Source organism: Beta vulgaris, chromosome 7, assembly GCF_026745355.1.
Source record: "Beta vulgaris subsp. vulgaris cultivar EL10 chromosome 7, EL10.2, whole genome shotgun sequence".
Lineage (NCBI taxonomy): Eukaryota > Viridiplantae > Streptophyta > Magnoliopsida > Caryophyllales > Amaranthaceae > Beta > Beta vulgaris.
Genome location: NC_079208.1, coordinates 29,053,905 through 29,068,876, shown reverse-complemented (window position 1 = coordinate 29,068,876; position 14,972 = coordinate 29,053,905). Strand labels below are relative to the sequence as shown.

At 42.6% G+C, this 14,972-nt stretch overlaps 1 protein-coding gene and 1 long non-coding RNA gene across 2 annotated transcripts; one reads left to right on the top strand and one right to left on the bottom strand.

The window, feature by feature from the left end:
* Positions 1-4,424: 4,424 nt before the first annotated feature.
* LOC104899029 (uncharacterized) lies at positions 4,425-5,755 on the top strand. The gene is made up of 3 exons (XM_048633963.1): positions 4,425-4,705; positions 4,799-5,168; positions 5,234-5,755. Exons 1-3 carry the CDS (start codon positions 4,425-4,427, stop codon positions 5,753-5,755), a joined length of 1,173 nt encoding a protein of 390 aa, XP_048489920.1.
* Positions 5,756-11,437: 5,682 nt separating this feature from the next.
* On the bottom strand, positions 11,438-12,250 carry LOC104898958 (uncharacterized). Its single transcript, XR_790868.3, has 2 exons — positions 11,988-12,250; positions 11,438-11,895 (listed from the first exon to the last, which is right to left on the bottom strand). It is a non-coding gene; the product is annotated as an uncharacterized LOC104898958 (long non-coding RNA).
* Between the last annotated feature and the right edge of the window lie 2,722 nt (positions 12,251-14,972).

Below are 14,972 nucleotides of genomic sequence, written 5' to 3'. Positions count from 1 at the left end.
TTTTTTCAAGAACCGCAGCAATATATTAAAATATTACTATTTAATAATATTTTAATATATTGCTGCGGTTCTTGAAAAAAACCGCAGCAATATCATTAAAAAATATATATATAAAGCATGCTCAGTTAGGGTTTGTCTTATTTCCTCCCTCACAACTCACAGCCGTTCTCTTTCACCCTCACTCCTGTCTCCTCTCTCTTTCACGCTCACCCTCACTCCTCTCTCCTCCCGCCGACCCTCTCTCCTCTCGCTGCCCCTCACTCTCAGATCACCACTCGTCCTCTCACCTTGACCCTCACCCTTCATCTTTGACGGTGGTGGTGGAGACTCTAATATCGGTTTTTTTTTCCGATCTGTTTTGTGGTGGAGACGGTCGTTCGCCCCACTTCGTCGATTTCATTCGCACCGCGTTGCACCGTTCGCACCAGCGCTGTCGAGTTCGCACCGTTCGCACCGTATATCGGTTGTTTTGAACAAGGCGTTTTTTAATTTTTTTCCAGATCTGTTTTATTTTATATATTTTTGTAATTAGGATTTTAATTAATTTTCGATATTAATTTTATGTACTTCTGTCTTTCTATTTTTTTTCTTTTTCGTTTTCTTAATTTTTTCTGTTTTCATTTTTCTTATATATTTTTGTAATTAGGGCTTGTAATATTATTTTTATTGAATATATGGACATATGGTGGTTTGATTTAGTTGCTTTTGTGTTGTTATTGTAGTGTTGCAATATTCTATTAGTTAGTCACTTAGTTGTCTATTTTATTCTATCAAATGTAATTGAAAAATGCAAAAAAAAAAAAAAAAAAAAAATTTGCCCGTACCAGTACATATTGCTGCGGTTTTGGGCAAAAACCGCAGCAATATGTATTATAAATCTGATATATAAAATAAGTATATTGCTGCGGTTTTTGCCTAAAACCGCAGCAATATATTCAAATATTGCTGCGGTTTAAAACCGCAGCAATATATTATTTACCTATTGCTGCGCCCTTAATTGCTGCACGCCGAAAACCGCCACAATAGCCACTTTTTGACCGCAACAAGTAGCATTTATTCTACTAGTGTCATTGAACAATTTCACTAAGCTTAGTATATTGTTTACCAGCCATTTTGTAGCTAAGCGGCAAGAGCAGAAGACCAGCATGCATTTGGTCAAGGTCATTCAAAGGCCTAAGGAAGCATTGAGAAGTTATGTGAAGAGATTTAACTTAGAAGCATTGCAGATCCAGGATCTGAATGCTGGTGTGGCATTTGACGCTTTCATCCGAGGTTTGAGGCCTAGAAGTTTTAAGTTTGATTTGGTAAAAAAGAACATAACCACCCTAACTGGGGCCCTTAAGGAGGCCGAGGCTTTTATTCATGCTACAGAAGTATGTGCATAAGCAAAACATCCAGAGGCAAAGAAGGTCGAAGAGGCTATTCAGCAAAAAAAGAATGTTCCCAAGAAAGCTCAAACTTGGGCAATGACCTCAATGTTGACTTCATCCAAGAGAAGCAGAAGATCTGAACCGGCAGCCTCAACTTAACCCATAGAGTTTAGCAAGGATCAGTATTCCATTCTCATGGAGATCAAGGATCAGCATGAGCTGAAGGCCCCCGCAGAGATGAAGACGCCCTACAGAAACATGGACAAAAGTAAGTAATGTCATTTCCACAAAGATTGTGGTCATGAGACAAATGAGTGTAAGCATCTGAAAAGAGCATTAGAAGACTTATCCCGCAAGGGTAAAATGAACTCTTATCTACCTCTGTCAAGTAGAAAATTCCAGAAGGAAGACAATCGTCAGGGAAGAAGGAAAGATGACGAGAGCACTGATGAATATGTGGTGATGGTAATTTCTGGAGGATTTGCAGCCGGAGGTCCTACAACTCGCGGCCACAAGAATTATTTACGGAAACTCAGCCAGGTGATGCTTACTAACCAGGCAGAGTCTGATCCTTTCACCAAAATTGTGGTCAGCGATCAGGATCGAGGGAAGATAAGAACACCGCATGATGACCCACTGGTGGTAGAGATGAAAATTGCAAATCTCAGGGTAAGAGAGATCCTGATTGATACAAGAAGTTGTACCGATATCATCAGTGCGGATTGTTTATCAAGATTGAAGTTTGATGAAAATGATTTAGTTCCGGTCAATCATCCTATTATCGATTTCAGCGGAGGAGTTATTAAGCTACCCTACCTGTCAGGGTGGGAGATAAAGAAGCTTCTCGAACGCTTTTTGTGAAATTCCTGGTAGTACGAGATCTGACAGCTTACAATGTCATCCTCGGACGACCTACCTTAAATCATATTAAAGCCGTCATTGTGACTCACCTGATGCTCATGAAATTTGAGTGTGACAGTGGAAAAATCGGTTCTTTGTATGGGGACCAGCAGGCCGCAAGGGAATGCTATCTTACCACTTTGAGATCATCATCATGGAAAGAGAAATCAGAGTGGCCAAAGGCCATGGAGGACAAACCGGCCGAGAAGGTAACAGGCCATATAAGCGAGTTGAAGCAAGAAGTACAAAAGGCACAAATGAAGTCCCTTCTAGAGAGCAAGCCGTCAATGCTCATGCCGAGCAAGAAAATGAGATGCTTGTCTATTAAGGAAGAAAAGAATTCGTCTGAAGAAGTAATGGCCATCATGAGCTTGGGACTAGAATGTCCAGAGCCAGTAGAGGGCCCAGTTGAGATTTGCCTGAGTCCGGAACGTCCAGAAAGGACGCTGAAAATTGGATCCGTCCGGGGTCCTCAGACCAAGGACGCCTTGGTTGCATTGTTGAAAGAATTTGAAGATGTCTTTGCTTATACAATGGAGGAGATGCCGATTGATCCCGAGGTTGGTGTGCATAAGTTGAACATAGAGCCGGGGGAGAAGTCAGTCTGGCAGAAGTAGAGGCACCTGGGTCCGGCCAAGAACCAAGCAGTTGATCAGGAGGTCTAAAAACTGCTAAAATCCAAATTTATCCGGGAAACATACTATCCGGATTGGATCGCCAATGTGGTGATGGTCCCCAAGCCAAATGGCACTTGGAGGATGTGCGTTGACTACACCGATTTGAACAACGCCTGTCCCAAGGACAACTTCCTTCTGCCTAAGATTGATCGGTTGGTTGACTCCACAGCGGGCCATGCGTTGCTTAGTTTCATGGACCCCTATTCAGGCTTTCACCACATCCCTATGTGGCCGGAGGACCAGGATAAAAGCTCTTTCATTACTGAAAAGGGTCTCTATGGCTGGCTTAGGATGCCCTTCGGCTTGAGGAATGCACCGGCCACCTTTCAGAGGCTTATAAACATAGTCTTTCAGCCGCAATTAGGAAGGAATATGGAGGCTTATATTGACGATATGATCGTCAAAAGCCGAAAGGAGATGGATCATTTGGATGATTTAAGAGAAACGTTCATGACTTTGAGAAAGTACAAGTTAAAGCTCAATACGTAGAAGTGTGTATTTGGAGTGGTAGCCGGGAAGTTTCTAGGGTTGTTGGTTGATCAACATGGGATTGAGGCCAACCTTGACAAGATACAAGCAATTTTTAAATTTCTCGTCCAAGATCAAGGAGGTCCAGCGTTTGACGGGATGTTTGGCCGCTCATGGAAGGTTTTTATCTAAGTCTGGCGATAAGTGTCATCACTTCTTCGCAACACTAAAGAAGAATGCAAAGTTTGAATGGACATAGGAAACAGAGAAGGCGCTTCAGCAGGTAAAAGACCACCTTCGGCAATTGCCTAGGCTAATGAGCCCGGCTGAAGGAGAAAAATTGTATGTATACCTGGTCGTGTCTCCATTGGCGGTTAGTGCTGTTCTCTTAGCTAAAAGAGACTCAGTACAAATACCTGTGTACTTTGTTAGCCATGTGCTAAAGGATGCGGAAGGCAAGTATTCATTAATAGAGAAGTTCGGCCTGACGCTGCTTATGGCCAGCCGGAAGCTGAGGCATTATTTTCTTGCTCACAGTATCCTAGTCTATACTGATCAGCCTTTAAGGCAAGTTTTGCATAAGATGGATGCATCTGGACGAATGCTGAAGTGGGCCGTGGAGCTAAATATGTTTGATTTATCATTCGAGCCCAGGAAAGCGATTAAGGGGCAAGCTTTAGCAGACTTCATTGTAGAGCTTACTCGGCCTACAGTATAATCCGTCCAAGACCTCGCAGAAGGGAAGCGGCATTGGACCCTGATGGTGGATGGATCGTCAACGGCCAATGGTTGTAGAGCTGGTATCATCTTCCAGTCACCAGAGGGGGACAAATTTGAGTATGCTATGAAATTTCAGTTCTAGGCTTCGAACAATGAAGAGAGGTATGAAGCTCTCTTAGCCGGCATCAGAATGTGCAAAGCGGCCGGAGCCCTGTAAATAGAAGCAAAAACAGACTCTCTGCTGGTGGCCAGTCAAGTCAATGGGGAGTTTGAATGCAAAGAAGCATCTATGAGTAAGTACATGAATTTGATCAAAGAAGAAATAAAGTCATTAAAATGGTTTGTGCTTGACCAAGTACCCAGGTCGGAAAATCATCAAGCAGATGTCCTTTCCAAGCTAGCCAGTTCGACTGAAGGAGATATGCCAAGAACTGTGTTCTGGGAGGTCAAATCGGCCAAGAGCATTGATTCCAAGGAGGTCCTGTTTCTCAGCCGGGAAAACGAATGGATGAGCCCCATCATTGAGTATAAGAAAACAGGCCGGCTGCCCATTGATCCCCTGGAAGCCAAGTATGTAAAGGCTAGGGACAAGTGGTTTGAGTTGTGGAATGAAACTCTGTACAAAAAATCCTTCAACTGGCCTCTTCTCAAATGTATCATTAGAAAGGACGGGATGGAAGTCCTGAAAGAGCTGCATGAGGGAGCTTGTGCCTCCCACATTGGGGGAAGGGCGTTAGGAGAAAAATCTTTAAGGACTGGCTACTTTTGGCTGACTTTGAAGGAGGACGATTTGCTTTATGCAAAGAAATGTGATAGTTGTCAAAGGCATGACAACGTCTATCAGAAGTCGTCCAACTACTTAACTCCAGTCCTTTTCCCTCTTCCCTTTGCCAAATGGGGAATGGATATTCTTGGCCCTTTTCCTATAGCAGCCGGCCAGAAAAAGTTTATAATAGTAGTCGTCGACTACTTCACAAAATGGGTGGAACCTGAAGCTATGAGAGGAATTACCACCAATGACGTCAAAGGGTTTGTCTGGAAGAACCTCATCACAAGGTTTGGTATGCCTCAGTCTATTTTTTTGACAATGGACCACAGTTTGAAACACCCAAGCTCCGTCAATGGTTCGCCGATCAAGGAATTAAGGTCCACTTTTTTGCAGTCGCCCATCCCCAGGCCAATTGGCAGGTTGAAGCTTTCAACAAAATTTTATCAGCAGGAATTAAAAAGAAGCTAGATAATGCAAGAGGATTATGGGTAGAAGAGTTACAGTTGGTCTTGTGGTCAATTCGAACCACGGCCAAGAGCTCGACTGGAGAAACTCTGTTCATGCTCGTTTATGGTGCTGAGGCCGTTCTCCCTATTGAAGTCGAAGAGCCGACTCTGCGAGTCATGTTGTATTCAAAGGACGCCAACTGGGCTGCTCTGAGGACAGCGTTGGATCAAGTTCCTGAAGTCAGGGGCAATGCACTTCTAAGGATGCAACTCTATAAATTAAGAATGGCTAGAGAGTTTAACAAGAGAATTGCTAGGCGGCCATTGAAGGAAGCAGACCTCGTCCTGAGGAAAATGGAAGCAGTTGGCCGGGCCAAGAAGCTGGGTAAGCTCACTCCAAAATAGGAAGGACCTTCCAAGATCGTCCAAAAAGTTCAGAATGGCACCTTCTGTCTAGAGCATATGGACGGTCGTTCTGTTCCTAGGATGTGGAACTCTGATACTTTGAAGAAATACTATGTGTAAATTAGCTTACAAGATTGTAGTCTTTTGCTAATGCTCATCAATGAAATAGTAGAAATGTATACATGTCTCTTGGCTCGTAGCCAAGAAAAATTCATATAATATAAATCTACTTCTCTCTTATGACTGTCTCTTTGTTTGGTATGTTAGCACTTGTTTTAATATCTAAAGGTGCATAATTGACTTAAAAAGAAGAACAACAACAAAAAAACACCTTCTATTAGGAGACCTGCCAACATGTTACCATCCTCTAAAGGATAGCACATGATAATAGGCCTGCAAATTGTTAACTTACAAAGTTCACCTCCTAAATGAAGCCGACTGGAATTAGGACACTTTAGTAAAGGAGTCCTACTTTCCGTCCAACAACCATAGCTTGAGATAACAACCTTAGTAAAGGAACAAGTTATTTCATATTTTCAACAAGGATGGACGAGTTGCCATAACTTTCATGGAATGTCCAAGTTATCTGGTAAATTAGGGTCACTCTCCTTCTTGAACCAAAGAGAAGACGCTAGGTTCTCTTCGTCTAAAAAGGGGGGCATATATAGACCTAATGCGTTGCAGATGACCAAATCCTTGTACACAATTTTTTTAGCTTGACGAATGATTACAATAGATCAGGACGAACAAGTTTTAACTTGGCATGTCTGATCAAATTAAAGTATTCGGCTAATCAATTAGCGCTGATTTCTTAGGCGTTTTCGTTGCTTAGGCCAAGTCGTTTTTATACTTAACAATTTTGTCCAAAGATTAAAAGATAAGCGTCATATGTATAGAATTCTGAAGCAAAAAATGCAAAAAGGAACTCTTTTATAGATAGATGAAAAAGAAAATTACAGCTCAAACTAAAAGTACAGAAAAATGTAAAGTATAAATGGCCTGCGGCCAAGACTGAGAAAAGAGAACCACAAGAAAGATAAGACTAACCAGCTGGATTATCATCATCGGCCTGGATTTCAGGGTCAACCTCCTCTTCTTCCTTGTCGTCTGAGGATTCCTGGAATACGGGAGGTTCTTCCCCGACCATAGTAGCTTTGTGAAGATTCTCCTGAAAGTTGTGTCGACGGACGAATCTTGGAATATCGACCTCTTCGGCTAACATTTCGAAGGCCTTCACAACCCACTCTTTGGTCGTATCGATGACTCCGCTCAGAGCCTCCTTGGCCGACTTAAATGTTGTCGCGACCTCTTATTTTAGCGCATGGTTCTTAGCCCAAAGAAAATGATTCTCTCTTCGAAGCTCCGCGGCCGCACGAAGGGTTGTATCTCTTTCGGCCTTAAGAGAGATTTCCAAGGCGGCTCTCTCGTCCAGAAGCTCCGTTAATCGGAGCAAGTAGGCTTGGTTATGGGCCTCCATTTTGGCCGACCTCTTTTTCCCAAGCTTCCCTGGACTGACGGTGCAGCACTTCCTGCTCGGCCATAGAGAATTAAGCTAGGTCAGCCGCGTTAGTGACGTCTCGGACGAGCTTCTTGTTCTCTTTTCTGAGCAATCTTGCCCAGTCTTCGGTTACTATGCTGCGAGCAAAGAGCTGGTACAAAAGGAAGACGAAGGCATGTTAGGATGGTTGTCAAAATAAAAAATCTATTCAAGTGCAAAAAGCATACGTCATAAGAAAAAGAAAGTACCTCAGCAACAAGTTGAGACATGTAGCCAACATGTCCAGAAGAGGCTCCTCTCAAGCCTTTGATATAAGGCTCAGGGAAGCATTTGAAAAGCTCCTGCTTGAGCTTCTCACGATCGGCCGAAGTCATCCTCGCTAAGGCAGCCGAGGACTCATCGTCCGAAAGAATGGGAGAGACCCTTTTTCCCTAATCTGAAAGGGGAGACTCGTCAGTATTTCGGACGGATATAACCACGGCCCGACGGTTAGAGGGCTTCATTGGCCGTCCGCCAACGCGCAAAGTTCTAACAACATTAGAGTAATAAGAGTCACCAGAGGATCGAGAGGCAGTCCTATAAGCCTCCGGCATCTAGCCTACCAGTTTTGCAACTTGTCCAGTAAAGGTCGACCCGTCCAAATCCGTGCTCGGCTGAGTAGGTTGAATCTCTGATCCGTCCAGTTGACGGACCGCTTCCGGTTGCTCAAATTTAAGGGGAGGAGTAGGGTCGATAAGGCCCGTGTAAGTGACCAAGGCCATCTCCTCGACCTTGGGAGGGTCATCCTTGGCCGGAATGTTGATCACGACCTTGGGAGCAGGCCGTGATGGTAGTGGCCAGCCTTTTCTTTGAAGCCGCCTTCTCCGCCAACGCCTTGGACGTTGGGGCATTTTTCTGAAATAAGCAAGAGATATTAGTTAAGAAGCTTGGAGGTGAGAGGAAGGCGTCCAAAGTTATCTCAGGACAACGTGCTTCTCTAAGAAGGAACTCGTCCAAAGTTATCGCAAGACGCTATGCTTCTCAAAGAAGGAACTCGTCCAAAGTTACCTCAGGACGTTCTGCTTCCCAAAGAAGGAACTCGTCCATAGATATTTCAGGACGCTCTACTTCTTGAAGAAGGAACTCGTCCAAAGTTATCTCAGGACGTTCTGCTTCTCGAAGAAGGAACTCGTCCAAAGTTATCTCAGGACGTTCTGTTTCTCAAAAAAGGAACTCGTCCAGCAAAAAAAAAACAAAAAGAGAGAAGTGAAGTTTATACCAGTGTGTCCGTCCTTTTTTCAGCACCAGTTTTGCTGAACTCCTTCCAGAGGGGAGTCTGTGAACTTGGCTGAGCTCATATCTCCAACCCAAGATTTTTTGAGTTTCGCTCTGGCTGAATCTACATAAGAGAGAAATGAATGAGTTAGAACAAATGATAGTCAGGACGGATGATTTACTTGGGAAAAATAGCGGGGCATACCTCTATCCTCGGCCTGCCGCAAGCCGGCAGCAACCAAGAAGTTATCATTATAAAACATATCCTTGAAGGGAATCCAGTTGGACGGACCCTTAAAGGAGGAATCATTGATGGAATACTCTGAAATTCTGAAGTATTCCATCATCTCCTCAGCAGAAGTGCTCTCCAGTTCAAGGTAGGATGTTGTTCGTCCAGTGTTTGTAGTAGCCCGGCTGAAGTACCTAAGACGTCTGGCTACAGCCTCGTTAGGCGCCTAGACGAACAGAAACTCAGCCTTCCAAGCATGCATTTTGGACGTCTTGTCCCAGGACGTCATGAAGCCCTGCCGGTTGCATACGCTGAACCACTCTCCGTCCACGGTTTTTGGAACCTTGGAAACGTAGTGAATATGGGAGAAAGCGGACAGCGATGGGTCAACACCCTTTAGTTCGCAGACGGCTAGGAAAGTCAAAATATTTTGCCACGAATTTGGGGAAAGTTGGTTATGTCCTATGCTATAGTAGTGGAGAAGGCGGCCAATGAAGGGATGCAAGGGAAACCGCAACCCAGCATCTAAGGCTAGCCTATATACATCAAAATGGCCTGCAGGAGCACTAAGTATAGTGTCATCCCGGCCTGGAAGAACGAAGCGGTACCCCGACATGGGTATGGTAGAAGAAAAATGTTTGAGATCTGGACCTACTCATCCTAGCCGACTGTTGTCGGCTAGAATGAACCTAGGGTCAGATAAGGGTCCAAGCCGGCGCCTTATCTCCGACGAAGTTGTGCACGACTCCTCTGAGTCGCTGGCCAGACTATAAGATGACTCTACTTCGTTCAGCTCCTCAGAGGCCGCCACTTGCCTGGACGGGCTGGGGTCTGGAGACCCTCTGGCAATAATCTCCTCCTGGATGCTTCCAGATGAAGGAGTTTGGATTTCTGAATGGGCCCTCTGGACTTCGCGCTCCCCGTCAGCGGGAATTCGTCCAGTTGATGCCTCAATTTATGAGCTGGAGGTCGGAAGGTTAATCCCTCGTCTGATGCGAGCCATTTGCTTGACGTGCGCCAGATTACCCTGCACAGGTAAAGGCTGGGTCGTCTGACTTTGCCGTCCATCTCCAAAATAAAAGAATGCATGTCCGGCGAGATAGGTCAAACTCTAGAATATGCCGAAGAAGAAAGGCTCTCTGTTCTAGGGTCAGTACCAACCCTTAAGCGGCCGGGATTATTCGATGAAGAATACGAATCCATTTTTCTTAAAAAATGCGTGAAAATACAAGGGAAGTAAATGAAGTAATACCTGTAGAAAATGCTCGGACAAATGTCAAGGATGTGCTGGATGAAACGTCGGACGAATTGAAGAACACTTAGCGAGAGCTTGGACGGAAGTAATTTCTCTCTCTAAAAGCTCAGTAAAAAATTGCAGAGTCTCTCTCTCTAGAAAATCTCTCAAGGATGTTAAAATGATCTCAGAAGCGACAAAGGGACATATTTATAGAGGGGTGAAAATGATCCCCTCATCCGGTAAAAATAATCGTTGCCCTCGAAGGTTGACCTGTTGAGACTGGCAAAATGGCGCCTCTTTTTTGAAAAAGGAAGGGCAGTTCCGGGTCGGTTAAAAGAGGAAACCAACCGTCGTGGCGCCCAAATGGTAACTTCCTCTTTTAAGGGGCAAATGTTGTAGCCTGAAAATCAATGGCTATAGGGATGACACGTGGCACCATCTTGGCCTTGCATGTGGCATTCGTTTATGTAAAGAAAGTACATGGGTCAGAAGGCTGTATGGGATAAAGTACATTTTTCTGAGGAAAAGATGTACTAAAAACCCCCTTATGGCCATAAATTGTACTTAGGCCCAGTACAGGTAAAACCTAATCCTGTAAAAGAGTAAGGTGTACTCACCATTCAGCACCTACCACATGTCACAATATTATCGCCTAGCCAATCAGATGCTCCCAAATTAGGGTGACATCAAGGTACAACAGTCATTTCAAACATTATAAATAGTCCTTGAAATCAGGGGAAATGTACGTTTTTCAGAGCATAGTACTGTTATTCTGCCTTAAATTCTCTCTCTCTCTCTACTTTCTCTCTCTAAAAGTTCCTTCATATCCCTAGTACCTGACTTAAGCTTCGGAGGGGGAAATACCGCCCAAACCACCAGGGTGGGTCCCTTTTTGTAGGTTGCTAGTCGGAGCTCAGGATCGGGATTCGAGTCCAGGGGTTGTTGCACAAGTCTCCAAATTGAGAACCTGTTGTTGGGAATAGTTGTATTGGTTTACTAGTTTTACACTACGTAACAACAGGATGACAAAAGCAATGACCAATGTTAGCAAGAAGTTGCTTGAGCCAAATAGTTTCCGCAGCCACCATGTACTCTGCTTCAGTGGAGGATTTAGACGCAGTAGGTTGCTTTTTCGAACGCCATGAAGCACTAGTAGAATACATGAAGCAATAGGTAATTAATATATTGATGCGATTTTAAACCGCAGCAATATTTAAACATATTGCTGCGGTTACTGGGCAAAACCGCAGCAATATGTTACACCAATGCTGCGGTTCCTAGCCAAACCCACAACAATAGGTACTGGTACAGGTAAAAAAAATTTTTTTTTTTTAATTTTGCCATCAAATTTGAAAGATAAAAAAGCTGAAAGAAAATAAAACAATACTGATTGAAACTAATGACAAAGAAATCTTCTAAAAAATTCAAAAACTATAATATGATAATACCATAAAACACTAGATCTGAAAATCTTATAACAAAACTTATATAAATTATAACAACAACAATTACAAAAAACCAATTTATATTTTAAATTTATAAGTTATAACAACAACAATCATATCTGAACGAAAAAATCTGCCAACAGATCTTGCTTGGACGTAGCAGCAGCAATGATCCACAAAACTATTAACGATTTGCTGTTTGCGTCAATGATCCACGAAATCCTATTGCTCGATATGGTGGCAAAAGAACAAAGAGGTCCACATGCCTAGTGACACAAATGCACCACTTGTACAAATTACAGACACCTTGTTTCTTCTCATGTTTATTGCTTGATTCATATTGTAAGCAGATTGTATGACCTTTATCAATATTAATTACCGCAAATCCACGAAAGAAACAGCACACCACATCAAGAAATCCATGAAAGAAATATCATGGATAATCTTCGTCAACTAAAACCTCCGTCAACACTAGATCTGTAACAACACACGAAAGCAAAAACACAATAAAAAATTTCTCATAATCGTAATCATCATCAATAAATTACACAACAGTAACAAAAGAAAACCTCCAAAACAAGCATGTTGTTCGCCGGCGCGAGAAACACCACCACCACAAAGAGGGAAAAGATAGATAAAGAAAGCATAAGATAGGGCCGAGAACAACGAAGATAGTGCGTCGTTGATTTCTTGTCGGACAACATGAAACTGATGAAAGGATGAGAGGCTTAGAGGAAGAGAGACGGAGAGGGTGAGAGGCGGCATGTGAAACTGATGAGATGAAGAGAGGAGAGAGAGAAAGAGGCGTGTAAAACCCTAGATGGGCCTTTTATTATTATTTTTAAAAACCTATTGCTGCGGGTTTTTTGTAAGAACCGCAACAATAGGTTCAAATAATAATTTTTTATATTATTTTAATATATTGTTGCGGTTCTTGTCAGAAAACCGCAACAGTATGATTATTTTATATTTTTTCTTTTCTTTTTACGTGGTATATTGCTGCATATGGGTAAAACTGCAGCAATATCACCACGACAATAAGCAATTATTCTACTAGTGAAGTAAGATTCTTCCCAAGAAAAATAGCATAGCTAGTAGTAGAACGACGAGTGTCAGGACAACCTGCCCAATTCCTCATCGGAGTAGGCAATAACAGTAGGAGAACTACTGCTATATAAGAAAAGACTCAAATTCCAAAGTGCCCTGTAGATATCTAAAAATTCTTTTCCCATAATGAAGGTGAGTAGTACGAGGAGCATGCGTAAGATGAGACACCATATTAACAACATAAGCAATATCTGGACGAGTCATAGTTAAGTACTGCAATGCACCAACTATACTACGATAATCTGTGGGATCAACAAGAAGTTACCCTTCAAGAAGAGACATTGTAACTCTAGAGACAAAAGGAGTGGTAAAAGGTTTAACAATATCAAGATGGAATTTACGGAGTAAATCAGAAACATACTTATTTTGAGACAAAAATAAACCAGAGGGAGTACTTACAACCTGAACACCTAAGAAGTAATGAAGATCCCTTAAATCCTTCATAACAAACTAAGAAAAGAACAAATATGAATTTTGTGACAAGAGTAGGAGTACTACCACTAAGGACAATGTCATTAACATATAATTGCATAATGATAAGATGATCACGGAACTTGAGGGTGAACATGGAAGTGTCACAACTATTGCAGTTGAAACCAATAGATAATAGGAAATTGCTGAAACAAGAGAACCAAGCTCGAGGAGTTGTTTCAAACCATAAATGCACTTACGGAGACGACAAATATGAGTAGGTTTAGATGGATGAATAGAACCCGGAGGTTGACACATATCAACCTCTTCATGAAGAAAAACATTTTTGACATCTAATTAACGAATAGACCATTTAAGAGAAACGACAATAGTAAGCACTAAGTGAACCGCTCGACATAACTGTCAGAATTGCATTTATTCCGATAAACCCACTTACAACCAAGTTAATTCTTATCATAGTTGCGAGGTACCAACTCCCATGTGTCATTATTAATGAAAGCCTTATATTCATCAAGCATAACTTAATGCCAACGAGAGTCTTTAGAAGCTTGTTTGAAGTTAGTAGGTTCATACTCGACAACAATAGTATTTAAGTTCATTAAGACTTTAAGCTTGGACACTTCATCCTTTAACCGAGTAGCCATGGGGTGATAGTCAAGAGCAACATGAATAGACGAAAAGACTGGGAAAGAGAGACATAGAGAGAGATGGGGCGACGCGGACAGGAGAAGCAGAGGGTCCTTGTGCGTGCTGAACGTGGCCAACAACCTCACTTGGGCTAGACGTAGTGTGGGCGACCATCAAAGACACGACAATTGGACTAGCGCTAGACACAGCGTGCACTAGAGTCATAGCGGGCTAGGCAGAGACGGACAAGGGAGTATGGGTGCCACAGCGTGCATTGGTGCCTTGGCGGGGCAGGTAGACGAGTAAGGATGGGAGGGGGAGGCCCATCGAGCGCTGGGGAAGTGGTGGGGCTGGTAGGTGACCCAGCATTAGCTGGCTGGGCACGGTCCGAGGCAGCCAAATGACTGTTGGGAGGAATGGAACGCAGCGAAGATGGGTCAATGGAAGGGGGGATATGTGACGAAGAAGGCACACGTGCGACATTGGTGAAGTTCCAATCAAAAGTGAGGACCATGGGTGATGTGTAGGGTACATTTGACACAGGACCAACAAGAGCACGATAAGAAAACTTATGTTCATGAAAAAGAACATGGCGACTGACATAAACCTTTCGGGTGATAGGATCAAGACAACGATAACCTTTATAATCCAAACCATATCCAATAAAAACATAGGTTTTAGACATAGGTTATAGTATGTTGATTTTACAATCCATGAGCAAGGGAAAACATTCACAACCAAATATTTTCACAAAAATGATAGGAAGGGGGAGGATGAAATAATTTTTCAAAAGTAGAGCACCCCCTAAAACAGAGTTAGGTAGCCGATTTATATTGTAAGTAGCAATTGAGGAGGCATCAACCCGAAATTCAGCAGAAAAATCAGAATGAATTATCATAGTGCGAGCCATTTCAATAATGTGACGGTGCTTGTGTTCAGCAACACCGTTCTGAGCTTTAGGATGGGGACAAGATATTTTAAAAATTATACCATGGTCACGAAAATGGTGAAGGAGAGGAAAATTATCAAATTCCCTACCTCCATTACTTTGGATAATCTTAATTTGGCAATTAAATAAATTTTCCACCATCTTTTGAAAAACAAGGAATTCTGAATGAACATCCGATTTACGACGTAAAGGATAAATCCATGAATATCTTGAGTAATCATCAACAAACACAACATAGTAACGAAATAGCTGACTGGACAAAATAGGAGATTACCACAAATCACTATAAAGTTTATATAAAGGATATGGAGAAACATGTTCAACTGATTCAAAAGGTAAACGACGTATTTTTCCTAACTTACAACCAACACAATCATCATGAAACTTAGAAGTACATGTGATAAACTTATTTCAACATAAAGATCCTAAAACGCTAGAG

Coding starts and splice junctions, on each gene's coding strand:
- LOC104899029 (XM_048633963.1), top strand. CDS start 4,425: ATGAGTAAGTACATGAATTTGATCAAAGAAGAAATAAAGTCATTAAAA. Junction 4,706..4,798: donor ATTGATCCCCTGGAAGCCAA/GTATGTAAAGGC, acceptor ATGTATCATTAG/AAAGGACGGGATGGAAGTCC. Junction 5,169..5,233: donor CCAATGACGTCAAAGGGTTT/GTCTGGAAGAAC, acceptor AATGGACCACAG/TTTGAAACACCCAAGCTCCG.